Source organism: Orycteropus afer, unplaced genomic scaffold, assembly GCF_000298275.1.
Source record: "Orycteropus afer afer isolate SDZICR_OR568_19922 unplaced genomic scaffold, OryAfe1.0 scaffold00384, whole genome shotgun sequence".
Taxonomy (NCBI): Eukaryota; Metazoa; Chordata; class Mammalia; order Tubulidentata; family Orycteropodidae; genus Orycteropus; species Orycteropus afer.
Genome location: NW_006921971.1, coordinates 1,861,942 through 1,879,542, shown reverse-complemented (window position 1 = coordinate 1,879,542; position 17,601 = coordinate 1,861,942). Strand labels below are relative to the sequence as shown.

The window sequence follows — 17,601 nt, the reverse complement described above, 5'->3', positions numbered from 1 at the left end:
GACAGAGTGGAACTGCCCACAGGGTTTCCCAGGTTGTCAATCTTCATAGAAGCAAAGCCCAAACCACACCCACTGCCGTGGAGTCCATTCTGACCCACAGCGCCCCTAGAGGACGGAGTAGAACTGCACCATAGGGTCTCCAAGGCTGTCATCTTTATAAAAGCAGACTGCCTCATCTTTCTCCCATGGAGCAGCTGGTGGGTTTGAACCACCAACATTCTGGTTAGCAGTCAAAATGCCTTACCATAGCACCAGCAGAGCACATTCCTTTGTGAGGAAGTCTACCTGAATGTCACTCAGAGCTGGAAAGTCTCTCTGGGCCCTTCCTTGTTCTCTGGTGCCAGTCCCCTAAACTCAGGATGGGTGTGGTCATCCAACGCAAATATTTATTGCATATCTACTTGATGTAAGACTTTATACTTGGTGCCTGGAGTGAAAAGACACATGTCACAAAGTGCCCACTCAGTCCTTACTGCCACCCTGGAAACCGGGGCAAATAAAGGGCTCAGCTTCTCAGTAAACTCTATCTGTTGTACAGGTAGGGGACTAAGCTTTCATAAGCAGCCCTAGTGTCATGGGAGGAGCTCTGGTGGCGTAGTGCCTAAGACATCTGACTGCTAACCAGAAGGCTAGGAGTTCAAACCCACCAACCACTCCTCGGAAGGCAGGTTGGGCAATCTACTTCCGTAGTGAAACCGCCTCGGAAACCCAAGGAGGGGTCGCTATGAGTCGAGGCCGACTTGATGGCAAAATAACAATGCCAACAACAGTGGCATGGTGGTTAAGCATTAGGGTAGTTCAAGTCTTGCAGCCTCTCCCCAGAAAAAGGATAAGGCAGTGTGCTTCCACACAGATCGACAGCCTTGGAAACCCTATGGGGCAGTTCCGCTCTGTCCTGCGTGGTTACTATGAGTGGAATCAAGTCAACGGCGATGGGTTTAACTCTGACATCCCACGCTTTCTGAAAAATTATCACCTGGAGGGAGAACAGACACGTAACAAGCTGACGTAGACACTCGGAGGGAGCTTGACAGCACACAGCAGGCCCTGCGGCAGCACGGGGAGGCTGGAAAGCCTTCCTAAAGTAGGCGTTTCCGGGGCGTGAGACGATGTCCTTCCCGGGTACTGATAACTGGGCACGGACACCGTGCTGGGGAAGGCAGACCGTCAGAGGCAGGCCCTCCGTGAGGTGGGCCGACCCGCTGGCCGCAGCGACGGACTCCGGCGCAGCGAGGACTGTGGGGCTGGCTCAGGACCAGGCAGGCTGCGTCCTCAGTACACGGGGTTGCTGTGAGTTGGAACGGACGCGGCGACACCTAGCAACGAGCACGTGTTGAAAATGAGTCACTCCATCCGGGTATACAGACATGCGCGGTTATACAGACATGCGCGTGGCTGCCGACAGTGAGGGGCGCCACCTGCTGAGACGTCTCCTTCCGAGGAGCCCTGGCAGTTCTGGGGCCTTCCGGGGAGAAGAGTGTGCCGGGGTCCGTAGCTAAGACTGACACTCAGCGTATGACCTGACGGGCCCTCAGGAGCCCAGGCGCCGTCAGGGTCACGGGAAACAAGGAAGGCTTTGAAGCCATAATAAGGTCAAGTTTTCGACGGCATATAACAACAACAACAACAAAGGTCAAGTTTAGGAACTCTGGTAGCATAGTGCCTAGGGCAACTTGACTGCTCACCAGAAGGCTGGCGTTCAAACCCACCAGCCACTCCTCGGAAGGAAGGTTGGGCAATCTACTTCTGTAGTGATACCGCCTGGGAAACCCAAGGAGGGGTCCCTATGAGTCGGGTTTGACTCCACAGCGCACAACAACAAGGTCAAGTTTATGCTTGTTAAGAAGTCCCTCTTGCCACCGTGTAGAGTGTGGTTTTGGGGTGCCCAGGCTCATGGTGAGCGTGACAGAAGGCTGAAGTCCAGGCGGGACGTGGTGAGAGGCTGGACTTGGTGGTGGTGGCAGGGAGCAGAGGAGACAGCCACGGGCAGCCACGGGCAGCCCCGGGGAGGTCGCAGGGTGGGGGCCGTGAGAACTGGCTGGTGGTGAGGGGTAAGAGCACGGACACGCTGGCCCGGGGCACCTCCTGCAGAACTGCTGCCTGCGTTCGGGAACGTGGAGGTGCAGGGGGCTCGGGGAAGGTGGAGTGGAGGTGCTTGGCCCGGCGTGGTCTGCACTATGCCCAGATCGCCAAAGGGATGTAAAGGCTCGAAATGTAAGAACCAGGCTGGGGAGGGGGTAGTGACTCCAAGCACCACCATCCGCCAAGGAGAGTCAGTCGGAGAGAAGGCAGGAAGCCGAGCTCAGATCACTCCGTGTGCCACAGGGTGGGAATGGCATCCGACACAGGAGCGCCCCCACGGCCCACGGAGAGGGAAGCCGGCCGGACGGGTGACAACAGTGTGCCCTCCAAGCCAGGGGACTCTAAGCTAGAATGCTTGCACCCTGCAGATAGTGAAGGAAGCTGAGGACGGAGGACAACAAAACAAAGTCAGTGGTCAAATGCCTTTAGAAAATTCTAGACTGAAGAAGTTATACAGATTTTTTTACTTTGATGGCTTTTTCCAAGCCTTTAATATAGTGATTATACATAATTATAATTTAATATGTTGTTGTTATGTGCCGTGGAGTCGGACCCGACTCATGGCACCCCCTCCTTGGGTTTCTGAGGCGGTATCACTACGGAAGTAGATTGCCCAACCTTTCTTCCGAGGAGTGGCCGGTGGGTTTGAACTGCCAGCCTTCTGGTTAGCAGTCAAGTGCCTTAGACACTACGCTACCAGAGCTCCCATAATTTAATATAGTAATTAATGTGTGTTTCCCAAACAAGTTGTCCTTTGTAGATGATGGGGTGAAGCCAAAAGCAGTGACAAGGAGTGAGGAGGTAAGAGACAGAGTGATGTCTGGACTTAACAGACAAGGGAAGAAGACGGAGAAGGGGAAGCTGACTGGAGGCCCGGGAGGGTGGAGCTGGAGCCAGGTCAGAGCAGGCGCTTCCACAGGAGGGAAGGTAGGGTTTCTGGAGCTGGAGAAGGTAGGCGTCTGTGCAGACTCAGGAAACTGCTTAGACGCAAGAGGACGTCCGAGAGGTTACCAAGGTCATTTTCCACCCGAGCTGGAGTCCCTCATCTGTGACCCCGTCAGGAGGGACCGTGTGCCTCAGGGACTTGTCCTAGGGAGTGTCCATCCATTTAACCATCCTTTCAAAGGGCCGTGTGAGCCCCAGAAGGACAAGCCACCACCTTCCAGGAGGAGACCCCAGCTCTGACGCTTTGACTCCCTGCCCTCAGACGTCCGGGGCCCCCCCCCCGCCATGTTGTGTGCGTCTCCGTTTGTTCGCACGCGGCTCCTCCTCCTTCACACCCTCATCTCCGGCCACACAACTCCGCTCCCCACTGGCCTGTGCGTGTAGACACCACACTCTTACCCCTGGAGGCCACGTATCCACCTCCTCCCCACCCTTGAAGCTCAGCTCAGCGCCATGGCCTCATCCCACCCCAACCATGTTGTTGTTGTTGTCATTACGTGCCATCAAGTTGGCCCCAACTCATAGCGACCCCTCCTTGGGTTTCCGAGGCAGTATCACTACGGAAGTAGATTGCCCAACCTTCCTTCCGAGGAGTGGCTGGTGGTTTGAACTGCCAGCCTTCTGGTTAGCAGTCAAGTGCCTTAGACACTACCCCAACCATAGCTCCCCTCCAGTGGCTGGAAGTCAACACCTCTGGGAATGTCTACCGAATTCTTCACCGCCCCTCTTGGTGGAAGACAGCGTGCATGAGGGTTACCTGCCTGGCTTCGGAGTTAGGTGACGGTTTGATCCTGCCCCTGCAGCTGTGTGGCCTTCCGGTCAGTCCACTGCTCACCTGGAAGCTAGAGGAACTAGTACCTGCCTCTCGGGTTGTTAGGAACACTGGGTTTTGTTGGGTGTTGACAGGTCGAGTCCTACTCCTAGCGACCTCTTGTGTCATGGGGTAGAACTGCCCCACAGGCAGTGTCACCAAGGTAGGTGTGGCCTTCCTTGTGCCTACTTCCCCGTCTGTAGTGAACCGATTCACATTTTTCACCACATCAGAGACTCGGCTTCTCGCTCTGGCTGGCGTCCATCTCTCCGCCCATCCCACAGCCCCTTCCCACGGAATCAAAGCTGCTTTTCACAGGTACAGCCCTGACGGGTGTGGAGCATCCAGGAAGCGAGGTAAGCACGGGCTCTCTTGTGCTTACTTACGAATCTATAAAACACAGTAGCTGTTCACAACCAATTAGGAAATAAGCACAGATAGCCAGTGCTTAGCTTGCTGACTAGAAGTCTGCCCCCAGCCGTGGGGCCTCCAAGGCTGTCGTCTCCACAGAAGTGGACCCCAGGTCTTTTCTCTGCAGAGCCACTGGGGAGATTTGAACCACCAACCTTCAGGTTACACGCTGAGCCCTTCGCTGTGCCACCGTGGTTCCTGGTTATGAGAAATCAATGAGATGAATTTACGGGAAGTGCTTTGCATGATGTTTAAGTCAACACTTTCTCCTTTAGGGCCTGGTTGTTTCTGTCCGTTTCTTACTAGGATGCTGTACTAATTGAGCGTTAGGGGTCGAGTCCATGCCTCCCACACACTGTATCTCCCCTCTGCGTCCCAGTACCATGTACTGCACTCTGCATGATTTCACTGACTGCAGGAATGAATGAAGGCTGCGTTAAATTAGCACTTACTTTACAAAACAGGGAACGACTTACACACTGGGACAAAGATGGCAGTTGTAAAATTATACCACTTTCCAAAAAGGCCATACGGCTGTGCCCCAGCAAGATTGACCGATGACACTGTAACTCATGTTGACTTTCAGGTTTTTTTAAAACTTGTTACTGTGATTTGGCTGAAATTTTGCAAAGCAGATTTATTTTCCATTCAACAGTTAATATACCTTTTTTTTTTTTTCGTCTGGGTGAAAGTTTACAGGGCAAATTCACTTTCCATACAGCAGTTCACATACGCTTTGTCTCATGACATTGACTACAATTTCCCACAATGCAACAGCTCCCCTCCCACTTCCTCCCGACAGTCACCTCTTCCTGTGTCCATCCCTCCATGCACTCCTGCGCCCTGAGCTGTCTCCCTGTGCATAAGCAGCCCTTCTTTCTCCCATGATTGATCTCTCCAAGGAGTGTATTTATCTTGGGTAAATGTTCACCTCATATGCCTGTCTTTTGTTTGGCTGGAAGCCACAGGAGTGGGTTTAATTCCAGACCTGAAGGGCAGCTAGGGGCCATAGTCTCAGTGGTTCCACCAGGCTCTATCGGACCAGCAAACCTGGTACCCCTCACACACCCCCAAATGATTTTGAGTTTTGTTCCACATTGTTCTCCCTCTCTATTCAGGATTTCCTACATAGATCCCCCTCCAAGTGGTTGACAGTGGTAGCCTGGCACCATCTAGTTCTTCTGGTCTCATAGTTGTATAGACTGAGGATGGCATGGTGTATCAGTCGCTTGGACTAATTGTTTCCATGCGTCTTTGTGTTTCTTCATTCTTCTTTGCTCTGGATGAGAGGAGACCCAGTGTTGCATCTAGATGGCAGCTTGCAAGCTTTTAAGATCCCAGTTGCTACTCGCCAAAGCGGGAGGTGGAACAATGCGTTGTGTAGTGTGTTATGCCAATTGAGCTTGATGTCCACACACATTTTGTTTTGTGGCACTGGCTACACACCGTACAGGGTAACAGCTCTCCGCCCACTTCTTCCTGTGGTCACCCTTTCCCTGTGTCCTGAGCTCTGCCTGCCTGCCTCCCTGCCTTTCTCCCCGTGCCAATGCTGCCTTTCTGCGCTCCCTGGTTGACCATCCCAGGGAGTACATCTCCCTCTGGTGTGTGTTCCACTGGTAGGCCTGGCTGTCAGCTGCCTCGGTATATTTTCAGTTTCTGTTTCCTCAAACAGGCTGTAGCTTTCCAACACCGTTTCATGGAACAGTTGGAAATCAGCTTGGGAAAATATAAAAGACGTAATCTGTTCATTTTCAGGGCTTTACGCTGTGACGCAGAGATGTAACAATGATGCATCCTTTTCTGTATCCAGCTCCGGAAGTACCGAGAGCAGTCTGTGTGCCAGAGACCGCGCTGCCACGCGGCTGAGCCAAACTGGGAACCAGGTTTATACACACGTTCGTTCCCCGTAGTGACAGTGGGAGACCGGGGGACACCCCGACAAGCCCTTGGCCCAGCTTCGCGGTGAGGCCGAGCCCGCACATCCGGGGCCTTCCATCCCCTCGGCTGGGTGCTCGTGCCCCCTCTGGTGGGTGTCTGTCACATCCCTGGCCGCGGAGGAGCCCGCCCCTTCCAGAGGCGCGGAGCGTGCTCATAGGGTGGACCGAGTGGGACGTAACCGGTAGGACCGAGGTGTCCGGCACAGCCCTGGACCCACAGGGCCGGGCGGAGTGCCCTCAGGACGGAACAGCGGCCCCGTCTGCGGTTCATTTGTGCAGGGAGGCGACTCCGTGCGTTGTCCTTAGAAAGTACACGCGTTGGGAGCATTTTCTCCCATAGAAGCGCTCTTGGCTGTTGAAGGAAACATGCTAGTGTCTATGTCGTTTGTAACGTGTAACAACATCTGTTCTATAAGGAAACGAACAGAAAGAACATACACATTAAAGGCAGGGCTTAATCGGTTGTCTCTCAGGACTTCTGGGAACACGTACCGTGAGCCGTGGCCGGCAGAGGTGTGGGAGATCACGTGGGTGTGGCAGGCAGTGCCCCGGCGCCGCGGGCCTGGTGACTTCGCAGCGATCAGCGCCCCGTGTTTGTTGCAGATGGTGGTGCCGTGTGTTCTCCCGGGAAGGTTTACTGGGACCTGACAAGAGGGGTGTGCGTCGTCAAACCCTGCGTCATGTGGGGGCAGGGAGGAGGTCTCTGTCAGGATGTAGTGCGTGTAGGGGTGACTGGTCATGGCCGTCTCAGTGTAAGCATCGAGTATGCGCAGGCAGTCCCCAAAAGCATGCCAAAGCCATTCACTGGGCACAGCAGGCCTTGGTGGAAATTTGAGTTTATAGAGAGTCAGTGACGCGTGGCGCACTGCGGGTGCGCGTGCGCGCGTGTGGCCGGACAGGGAGCGGAGCCCGGGAGCTGCGTGTGTTTTTCAGCTGTCCCCGTCTTCTTGTCCTGATTCATGCAGCAGCAGCCTGTAACCTTCCAGGGAGGAGACTCCGTGGAGGACTCAGAGAGGAGGTGCTCTACTGCCGTGGGTGGGTGACAGTCAGCGTTCTCTGTCCAGAGAGCTTGCTACCTCATGTCCTTTTCCTTGAGGCATTGCAGATGCCCGAAGCCAGTGAACTAACTAGCTGGGTCACAGAAATCTCGGGTCTGGGCCAGTGTTGGGTCCCCTTTCTCCCCTCCCCAGTCCCAAGTCCGCACACACCACCTCCATTTCCTTAACGCTTACAGCTCTCTTTGAATCCTTAACACCGGTCGAACTTTTTCATCTTCTCCATTAATTTAACATGTTTCAGATTAAAGCATTTTATTCTTTTAATTCTCTAGGGAAAGTTTATCTTGAAATTGAAGTGCAAAGCATAGCTAACACTGTAGCTATGTTGTCCCATTAGAGGGCTCACCGTGCAAACTCACTCCCCGACCGTATTGTTAGTTGGAAATCTGTGAGTGATAGCCTTTTTCACTACACATAAAATAATCTGAGTAATTTTATTTCTTCTTCATAACGTCAGAAATAGAACTTTGGTGACTTCTCCAAAATAAGCCAATGCTTATTATCTAGAATCAATGTTTATTATCCCAAAATAAGTCTACTGTTTGTTGTAAAAGCAAGGGGAACATATGGTTTCAAGGTAATTGAAGTGGCAGAGAATCCATATAGTTAATAAAACATTGATTAGTATTAAACGGAGTTTAGGAAATAACCCAGCCGTTCTGAAACACGCCGTCACTCCACGTGCACCGAGTACAGTTGCTGCCCATTGGAAGTCATCAAGTCATGGTGACAATGCTAATTGTAATTCAGTCATTGATTCCTCCCATGAACGTCTGTGCCGAGTACTTGTGAGTAATCCTGTCGAAACTTATGAGGGACCTTAGCCTCGTTTCACAACTGCATCACCGTAATTGCCATTCCATCACCAGAAGTCACTGATCACCCCAAATTATTCATTTCTGCCACCTGAGAAGAATAGCAGCCTGTGACTTTTGGGGACTGCCCTGACACTTACCAGGAGGCCTTGGGATGGCGAGCCGCTGGCCAGGCGCTCACCACGAGGTCCTGCCATCGGTCCCCTGTTGGACATGGGCACAGACAGAAACAAGGGCACTTGAAGTATGCAGAAACACCAAGTGCACCCTCTCCGGGCTAATGCAAGCCAGTGCTCCTGCTCTGCCCCTAGGGCTCACCCTAAACCCCATCTTCCCCCCTTAGGTAGGATGGAGACACCCAATGGCAGGATCAGCCATGCTTCCGGGCAGGGTCCAATCAGAGCAAAGCCGCGCTGCCCCCTGGCCCCCTGGCCCCCAATATCATCTCTCCCAAGTCCAGAACTGTGAGTCCCAGTAAGCACCCTCCTCCTAGCCTTCCTCCTCCCTCACCTCAAGGAGCAGTAACCCAACTCAGTCAGTTACTGCTGTGTTCCTTGTGGTCTTCGGAGGAGGGCGCTGATGCAGCCATAGCCCAAAATTGTGAACACTGGCCTCTTCGCACCCGTGTCAGCGGGCTGTGTGAACTGTGCCATCCGGCCCCGATGTCAGCACATTGTTACCCAGGTCTCTGTACTCGGAATTTTGATTCTCAGCAGGCCATCCAAACCCACAAGTATTTTTTTTAACATTCTATTTTTTAAAATGTATTTGATGACTCGTTCCCTTCTCAAATATAAAACATGTGTACCTCCCCATTCTAGCTTCAGGACTGGTCTGCCATCTCCACAGAGTAAAGCTTAGGGCTATAAGAGAAGCCGGGTCTTGTAAAGATTCCTTTTACCAGGCTTGGGGGTTCTCTGCAGATTTTAGACTAGCTCGCAAAGTCGTGGCCAGTAAGATCCCTGTCCTGCAAAAACACCCACGGGGTAATTCTTTTTCAACGGCACCTTGCCGATTCTAAAAGGTAGATAAACCTTCATTTTCTCTGAATCATCACTGTAGATGCCGTGGGGTTGTCAAGGACAGTCGGTGTGTCTGTGCCCCACAGGGACGCAGGGACAGTGGTCCTAGCCATTTGCCTGGGGCCTTTATAGCCCTCACTTGATCCTGTATGTACCCCTTGCTCATTGTCATTCACCCATATCCTTGCGTCACCAGTGACTGGTGAGAGTATCTTTACCAGCCAAGGTGCATCCCCACACCCAGTGAGTTTAGAGGGTTCAGTCGCCATCCCCACACCCAGTGAGTTTAGGAGGTTCAGCCCCTGTCCCCACGCCCCGTGACTGGAAGGGTTCAGCTCTCTTCCAGACAGAATCCACGAGGTCACCGGAGGCACTGCTCTTTCTCACGCTGTTCGGAAAGGCGACTGAGACTTCCAAATGGCCGGGATCTCATGGGAGACCCGCTGGTTTGTGGGTGTGCCTTGTGTAAACATTTTAGTATTGGGTCCCATCCAGAGCCCCCCAAAGGGATGAAGGCATCACCCCCATCTCTCTCCCTGTGCTGGGTTAACTGGGAGTTCTCTCTGCGGCTGGCTGGCCCTTCTTGGGCCCCAGCGAACCGACCCACAGGCTGCGGGACTGAAGTTGGGCTGGGAGGCTGATTTCCAAAGGGCAGCCTGGGAAGGCGGCGGGCTGGGGTGCAGCTTTCGGGCTGAAGGACGCCGCGAGGCCCTTCGGTAAACGAGCAGGGAGCCCGGGCCCATGGGGCGCGCGTCCTGGAGGCATCGGAGCAGAGCAGGGCGCTCGCGAAGGCGCCCTGGACCCGGCGGGAGAGTTTCCGGGTGAAAGTTCACAGAGCGCGCCGCTCGGCGGGGACTCGGTTCAGCCGCTGAGCGCTGCTCGGCGTCGCGACCCGATTCCCTTCTGGCCGGCGTCCTAGTCGTTGCTTGGGTATTGGAGTTACTGCTCTTTGCAGAAAGAAGTCACCGCCATTTTTCTTGAGTGTGACCGTCCTCGTTGGCAAATGCCCCAGGCCCGCGTTAAGGGCGAACTCCCGGGCCCTCGAGGTCGCCCGGGAAGACGCTCCCGAGGTCTGGGCCGTGTCCGCAACCACACGGTCCCCGAAGCGGGGCGCGCACGGCCTTCTGCTCTCCCCGCTCGAGGGCCCGGCGCTCGGCGCCCGGGTTTGGCCCCAGGGGGAGCCCGAGCACCGGCCGGGCGGCCGGTGGCTGAAGGGTTAAGGCGGCGGCGCGGGCGCGCGCACGGGCCCTCCCCGAGCACAAAGGGGAGCCTGGGGGCTGGGGACCCGAATCCCTCGTAATCGGACCGGGGCCCGGGCGTAATGACCCGGGCGACCTAGACTGAGATTGATGAGCCGCGGCCGGCGGTCCACCGCCTGAGCCCCGCACGGGGGAGCCGCGCGCTCCGGGGCCGGGCTTCGGAGCGCGCCGGCCGCCGGCAGAGCTGACCCGGGCCCGGCCACCTCCTCCCGGGGCCGCCGCAGACGCGGGGTGCGAGGCGCCCGCAGGGACCTGCCGCGGACGGTCACTGTGATTTTTAAAATGTGACTAATTTTACTCTGGGGACCGGGCCGGCGGGGTGGGGGAGGACGGAGACCGCGTGCGCCGGGCCCGGAAAGCTGGGTATTGGCGTTACTCCGGATGCGAGTCCGACACGGGGGTCCCTGCGTGCCAGCCCTGTGTCCCGATGGTGGGGTTCCAAGCAAGCACCCCGCTTCCCAGCAGGCACACTTGCTACCAACCCTTTCCCGAAGCTTCTCCAGCTTCCGAAGTTGGGGCACTTTCCTGCGAAGCGCTTTGTGCGCCTCCGTTCCCGGTCACTTGCGGCCGCCGTGGCCTGAGGAGCGCGCTCACCAGGGACCGGCGCCGGCGAGGAAGGCGCGCCCGCGGTGTGCGTTCGCGGCGGGGAAGCGTGTGTGGCCGGCGCGCCCGCCGCGGAGGCTGGGGTGGCATCGGCCCGCGGCTGAACGCGAAGCCCGCAGGACAATGAGACGCGTGCACCGAGGTCCTGGGGCAGCGCCGCCGCGCAGTGCGCCGCCTCCCGGGCGGGCGGCTCTTCGGGGGCCCCTCGGGCAGCCTGCGGTGGCTCTGGGAACCGGGCCTCCTTCCCCCGCGGTTCTGCTCTGCGCAGCCGGGTCCTGGCAGCGCCCGGGCGGCCGTGTGCGATCGCCAGGCGGGGGCTGGAGGCTCGCCTGTGGAGGGTCACTTACTCGGTGTCCTGCCCTCGCGGGTGTTTACGGAGCTCTTTCCCGGGTCTCCTTAGGCGGCCTGCGGAGACGCCCACCCCCGCGGCCTCTGCCGAGCGCTGGCCGCTCGGTCGCGACTGTGGTTATTGGCGGAGCGCAGGGGACCCTTGTGGGGGGAGCGGGAGAGGCCGCGGCCGGTCTGACGCCAGCCCTTGTCTTGCAGGCCCGGTGGTTCTGAGCACCCCTGCCCAGCTCATCGCGCCCGTGGTGGTGGCCAAGGGGACGCTGTCCATCACCACGACGGAAATCTACTTCGAGGTGGAGGAAGACGACGCCGCCTTCAAGAAGGTCGACACGAAAGTGAGTTCAAGTGACTCCCTGCACGACAGTCCCTCCCGGCGGCTTTGGGGCAGGAAGTGGTGCGCGTTTTCCTGGGTTTTAAATGACAGTGGGGGGAGGGGAGCGTGTTCCCGGCCTTCTCCTGGAGGCTGCGTGGGGGGAAATCACAGCCCTCTTCCCTGGGACCTAGAAGGGGGTGATGAATTTCAGCCCTGCTTCCTGGCGCCCCAATTAACTGCCCTGCCCGATGGTCCTTTGTGTGCCGCTGGCAGGCTTGGGGGTCCAGCCAGTCCCACCAGGTCCGTGGGGTCCAGCGCCTTGGCCTTCTGAGAAGAGGATCGGGCAGGGCCTTATGAAATTTTTTTACAGAGAGCGTTGTTAATGCCCCCAAGTGTAGCTTGCAAAGTGAACTATTATTTATTGAAAGATTAGGAGGAAACTCGGGGCGCAGAGGGAGCCATTTAGATATCAATGAATCTCCGTTATTAAATCCATTTTTCAGCTCCTGAAATCAGAATGGGTTTTACATGGGGATTTAAGAGGAAGAGAAAGTGGTTGTCTAGGAAACTTGGATTTAATGGCCCACCCGCTTTGGTAGCCATCCACCCTGTAAGGTGATGTTCTTGGTGGGCGTCCCGTTGGAACACGCATGCTGGAGCCATTTGCCATGCATAACTGTTGGTTTACTAAATCTCTGTGGGTGGCATCTGAGTGACTCTTATCCCATGGCATCTTCTTCCATGACCAGTTTTATTTTCGTTTTAACTTTCACGTCACTTGGAGTCGGTCACTCTGTTCTGGGGCTGAGAATTGAGGAGGGCGGTGCCCCGCCAGACACGAAGGACCACTTGGCAGAGATCTTCGGGAGAGCTGTTTGTCGGGGGCCCTAGTTCTGAAATCGCCAAAGACTGTTGTGTCCCCCCTGAGATCCGGGATCCGGACTTGGCCATTTCTGTTTCACTTCTCTCTGGGATAAGGCATGTGAAAGAGCCTTGGTCAGCAGCGGGTACAACTGGGAAACCATCCCCTAAACTCACTCACGGAAGGCCCTGGGAGCTCAGCCTCCCAGCACTTGTTGACGATTAAAAACACTCCGTAAGAGAGTCTGAGGCCTCTCCCCGGCCCCTAACTGCAAAATAGGCGAATTTCAGACGCGGGAGCTCACTTACAGCATGTTTGATGTGAAATAACGAAGAGACGGTTTGTCTTACGTTGTCTCGCTCGCTTGCTGTGAAGTGAGAGGGAACTTGGGGTCTCTGCTGAATGTTTGTTCTGCTTCTGGGACCCTCAGTGCATGAAAGAATGGTCCCCCAAACGGGTCAGAACCGGGCTGCAGTGCCCAGTGCACTTCATCTGCATAAATGAACCACAGGACTTCCCTTTGGGCTTCGCGTGTGTCCTCTAAGGGCCGCGGGCTGTAGCGCCCAGTGGTGGCTACCACCACGCGGGCCTGTTCCTGGTATCCTCAGAACTGCTTCAGAAACATGAACCCCAGGGAGGGCGGGAGGGAGGGTGTCTGCAGAGGAGCAGTGGGCTCCAGGCAGCAGGAGGGTGGAAGCAGAACGTAGCTTTGCAGCTACGCGGCTGCACAAAAAGACCGGCTCTCCGGAGTCCCCGTTAGGGCTTCCGTTTTAATGATTCCATCAGCATATTTCTCCAAAGGCTTAAAACAGTCAAATGCATTCCACTCTCAAAATAAAGCTTTACTTCTCTTGATAGAAAAACAATTTAAAGTGAGGCATGACAGCTTTTATTCCACTTCATTTATTAGCTTCTAATTAAATAAAAACCAGCAACAGAAATTAAAATCTAAATCACAAAAGTAATCATCCAGTGTATTTCAAGTGCATTTCTCAAATATATAATTCCGATCTTCCAGCGTCTTTATATAAGCCGACTTCGGATTTCTTTGAATATATTTAAATAACATTTCAAGTATACTCATGGAATGTTAGGGACGCGACAAGCCACGTATCTGAGACACAATGTAAACTTTTTCTTTGAGGCCCAGACACTTCCGCAGACAGATACAAGGACCCGGAGGGAAAGCTACCTTCACGGGACCTTTGTTCGCGGGGGGAAGGTCTGGAGTTCCCCAAGGGCAACGTCACCAAATCACAAAACACCAACAGCCACACTTTCAAACACAACGTGCGCGCACAGGATTCGTTACAAACCGAAATATACATTACGCGTTCCTTCCGCTGACCTCTGGGAGCCGTGCGGCCTCGCAGCTGGGCCGGGCCCGGGACCCGGTCATCCTCCGACAGTTAGGCCGTCCTCAGGCGGGTCTTGCAAGGAGTCGCTGGGGAGGAAGGCTGGCGAGGCTCCTGGGTTCGCGTCTTTCCCCCAGCGCGCCCTCCGCGGCTTCTCGGCCCCTTGGAGGTGCCGCCGCCGCCGGCGCCCGGCGGTGCCCCTTTCGAAGGAAGGGATGGCTCGCGAGGGCAAGTTGGGGGGCAGCTGGGACGGAGCAGGAGGGGTCCCCGGGTCGGGGCGCCGCGCCGGCGGCCTCTAAAGTTTTTCCAAACTCTTGGGGTTGGTGAGGATCTCGCGCGCCAGGCGCCACGTCTGTTTGGCGGCGTTCTCCAGCGCCGAGTGCGGCTTGCCCTGGAAGAGGTCGAGGTTGGGGAGGAAGTAGTGGGGACAGCGGCGACACTGCAGGCAGGAGATGAGCTGCAGCAAGATGCCGTTGAGCCGGTCGCCCAGGCAGGCCTCGTCCCAGTCCGCCTCGCGCGGGTGCTTCTCGCACTCGTAGGACACCAGCGTCTTCATGTGGTAGCTGTTGAGGGGCTGGCCCGGCAGCTCCAGGTGGCGGTCGCGCAGGGCCTTGAGGATGGACAGGCACTTCTTGCGGCAGCCGCCCATCTGCAGTCTGTTCTCGGCCTCGGCGAACTGCAGCACCCAGGCGTCGCTCTCGGCCGAGCTCTGCTTGCCGGCCAGCGAGTGGCACTCCTTGGACAGGAGGTTGAAGCCTTCGGCCTTGACCTCGGCCACCCGGTTGGGGCCCGGCCAGGGGATGTGCGGCAGCGGCCAGTGGGCCGCGCTGCGCGGCCAGATGCCGGTGCACTTGAAGGCCGGCGTGATCTGCACCACGTAGCGGTCGCGGATGCGCAGCCTCACTTCGCTGGTGTCGGCCACCATCTTCACCACGTCGCGGTAGCTGCACTTGTCCACCGCCTGGGCCACGAGCGTCTGGAAGCGCGAGCGGATCTTCCGCGCCGAGAGGTAGCCGGAGGCGGTGATGAACTCCACCCAGAGCGACATGCTCCGCTTGCGCCCGTCGCTGAGCTTGAGCACCGCGCAGCCGGGCAGCGAGCCGTCGTCCACGAAGTTGAAGACGCCCATCTGGTTGAGGTAGAGCACCACCTCGAACTCGGTGGGGGACACGACCTCCAGGCCCTCGTAGCGGTTGTCCATCTCGTTGAGCGAGCTGATGAAGCGGGGCTCCTGCACCTCCACCTCCTTGAGCACGTCTGACACCACCTTGCAGACCTCGCGGATGGTCTTGGCGACGGCCGCCTTGCGGGCCTGGCACTTCTCGTTGTAGTACTTGTTGAGGTGGTAGACGAGCTTGGCCTGCGCCGCGATCATGTTGGGGCAGAGATCCGGATTGTACACCGGAGTCTCGCAGTAGGCCGTGGGATCCAATGCGGCTGCGAGCGCTGGCGCCAACTTCGGGGCAGAATGGGGCCGCGGCGCGCGCTCCGAGCGGCCAGGGCGCTCGCTGTGTGCGCCCGCGGCTCCCGGGGCCGGCCGCCCTGCTTCCAGCCGGTCTCCAGGGAGAGCTCGCGCGCCCCTCTCGCCGCCGCCTCTCTCTCTCCCTCTGACAGAATCCCGGGCTCTGGGGCGAGAGAGAGCGCGCGCGAGAGAGAGAGCCCCTTCCCGGAAACCAAAGGCAAAGTTGCGCGGGGACACCGCCAAGCTGCTCCGGCGGCCGCCCCGCGCGCCCCTGTCACCCTTTATTTCAGCGCCCCTGGAAGCATGGTGTGTGCAGGACTGGTCAGCGGCCAGGGGCGCAGTGTGCCGGGTGCGTGTCGGGGTGAGTGTGCGTGTCTGTGTCAGGGGCGATGCTGTGGATTTGCTAAGAGCCCAGAGGCTCTCGTGTGCAAATTATAAAGGCAGGGCCAGGCAGGCGGGCGGCCAATCGCCTGTGCGCTCGTCAGGACCGACGCCTGCAGCCCGGACCCGCTCGTTAATCCCCCTTCCGAGCAGCCACACAGACCCGAGGTAGGAGGCTGCTGCCGCAGGAAACGGCCCTGGCCCCCTCGGCGGGCCGGGAATGCAGGGGCAGCGGCCGGCGTCGGCGTCACCGCCCGCACACTGACGTTTCCAGAAGGCTGGGCAGAGCCCTTCCCGCCCTGCTCGGCTGCAAACCCCGGGAGTCTGGTTTTACCGGCAAATACAGGTGTCGCGGAGGCGCTGCACCAGGTAGCGCCGGGCCGGCCTTTCTCCAACCGAGACCCTGACTCGCACTCAGAGGGGAGTCAAAGTCCTCGGGTCTCTTCTGGTGGCGCAGGTGCAAAGTTGGCTTGTTCCTCGGGGGAGAGTCTACGGCGCATGGCCACTTGGGTTTAACTGGACCGATGCCTGACTCTCTTTTTGTGCTGGCCGTTTCTACACCGTTGCAATGGTTTTTGTCTTGAAAGTTAGGCAGGTAATGGGCTCGCTTTTGCCTGGGCTCCTTCCCCGTTTGGCAGTTGTCAGAAGGAATGTGGAATGTAGCTAGCCTGCTGGGTTCCGGGATCTCCACCCACCTGAATGAGGTTTACAAACAGCTTAGCACACCCGCCTCTTTGCACCTGGGCGGACCTGCCCGCACCGCCCCGCGGACCTGAGCAGTCCCTGCGCCTGCAGAGATGTTGGGGCAGCCTGGTCTTCCCCAGCGGGGAAACTGCCCCCGACTTTGTGAAGAGCTGTAGTTTAGCATGCAGGACTCAGGAAGCCGGCAGACCTTGCAGACCCCCACTGGGTGGTGCGCAGGCTTGGGGTTGGGGTGTCCTTACCGGTGTGCAACCGAGGGTGGACCTCCCGTCTCCAGTGTCCTAAGCTGCGCCCTGATGGCACATGTCTACTTGTGTCCCATTCCCTGAAATTTGATTTTGTTACTGTTTTGTTTCTTTTTTAAAACAAACAAATGAAAAAAAAAATTGCAGTCATCCAGTCTGTGACAGGAGTCAAACATATCACAGCAACGTGAAAGACACCAGCCTGCCTAAGTTCAGGGCCTTCCAAACAGCAGGGAAAGATGGGTTTCGGTGTAACATTCTTTTTGTTTTTCTGGGTCATCAGGGGACAGGACAAAAAGAAACCAGCCCTCCGCAGGGGCGGCCAGAGTAGCTGTCAAACTCGGGCTGGGCGTTAACTGCCCACCTTTCAGTCCCACGCCTTGGCCTCCTGACTGTCGCGCCAAACCCTGGGACTCTTCTCAGTGGCAGGTTTGTGGGCACTTGGTTTCAGCGCCACTTTTCAACGATATTCTCCCACTCGCCCTCTTTTGCTTTGTGCCGTGTTGTTGTTATTATTATTGGCGCAGGTACAGCATCCCAAACCAAGCAAACAGGAACCCCACGGCCACGGCCTCACAAAGCCCCCGACGTTTGCCTCCCCAGCACCTGAGTGTGAGAGACTCGGGTTGAGCTGCAAGGAGCAGGGTGCGTTGGGGCGCAGGTAGCCATGTCGCGAGCCCTCTAGAGCCTGCCGTCCCCTTGGGGCAGGGACCAGGGAGCCGGCCAGCCCCTGCCTCCCGCGCTCCGGGGCTGGACGCACCGCTGCCTTTGGGCAGTTGGAGGAGAGGGAAGAGGAGGCAGCTCCGAGCCGAGCCCAGGACCTGCGGCTGCCTGGGCGCGGGCACTCACTCGGTCGTCTCCCCAGGGCCCAGGCCACCCCTTGCGCTGCCCACGCAGGTCCCGCGAGCTCCCCGCGGCCTGGGCCCCCGTCCCCCAGGCGGCGTCGGCACCGGCGGCTCCCTTCCCACCGCGCGTGGCGCCCGGGGAGGC

At 57.3% G+C, this 17,601-nt stretch overlaps 2 protein-coding genes across 2 annotated transcripts in view; one reads left to right on the top strand and one right to left on the bottom strand.

Moving 5' to 3' along the window:
* NBEA (neurobeachin) overlaps positions 1–17,601 on the top strand; it is a gene marked incomplete at its 5' end in the record, with an annotated part of 985,874 nt that overhangs the window by 752,750 nt on the left and 215,523 nt on the right. Inside the window, 2 exons of the mRNA XM_042782600.1 lie at positions 10,094–10,285; positions 11,344–11,626. Coding sequence (XP_042638534.1) covers positions 10,094–10,285; positions 11,344–11,626 — 475 coding nt within the window. The remainder of the gene's footprint in view (positions 1–10,093; positions 10,286–11,343; positions 11,627–17,601) is intronic.
* On the bottom strand, positions 14,117–15,196 carry MAB21L1 (mab-21 like 1). The gene has a single exon (XM_007953277.2). It carries the CDS (start codon positions 15,194–15,196, stop codon positions 14,117–14,119), a length of 1,080 nt encoding a protein of 359 aa, XP_007951468.1.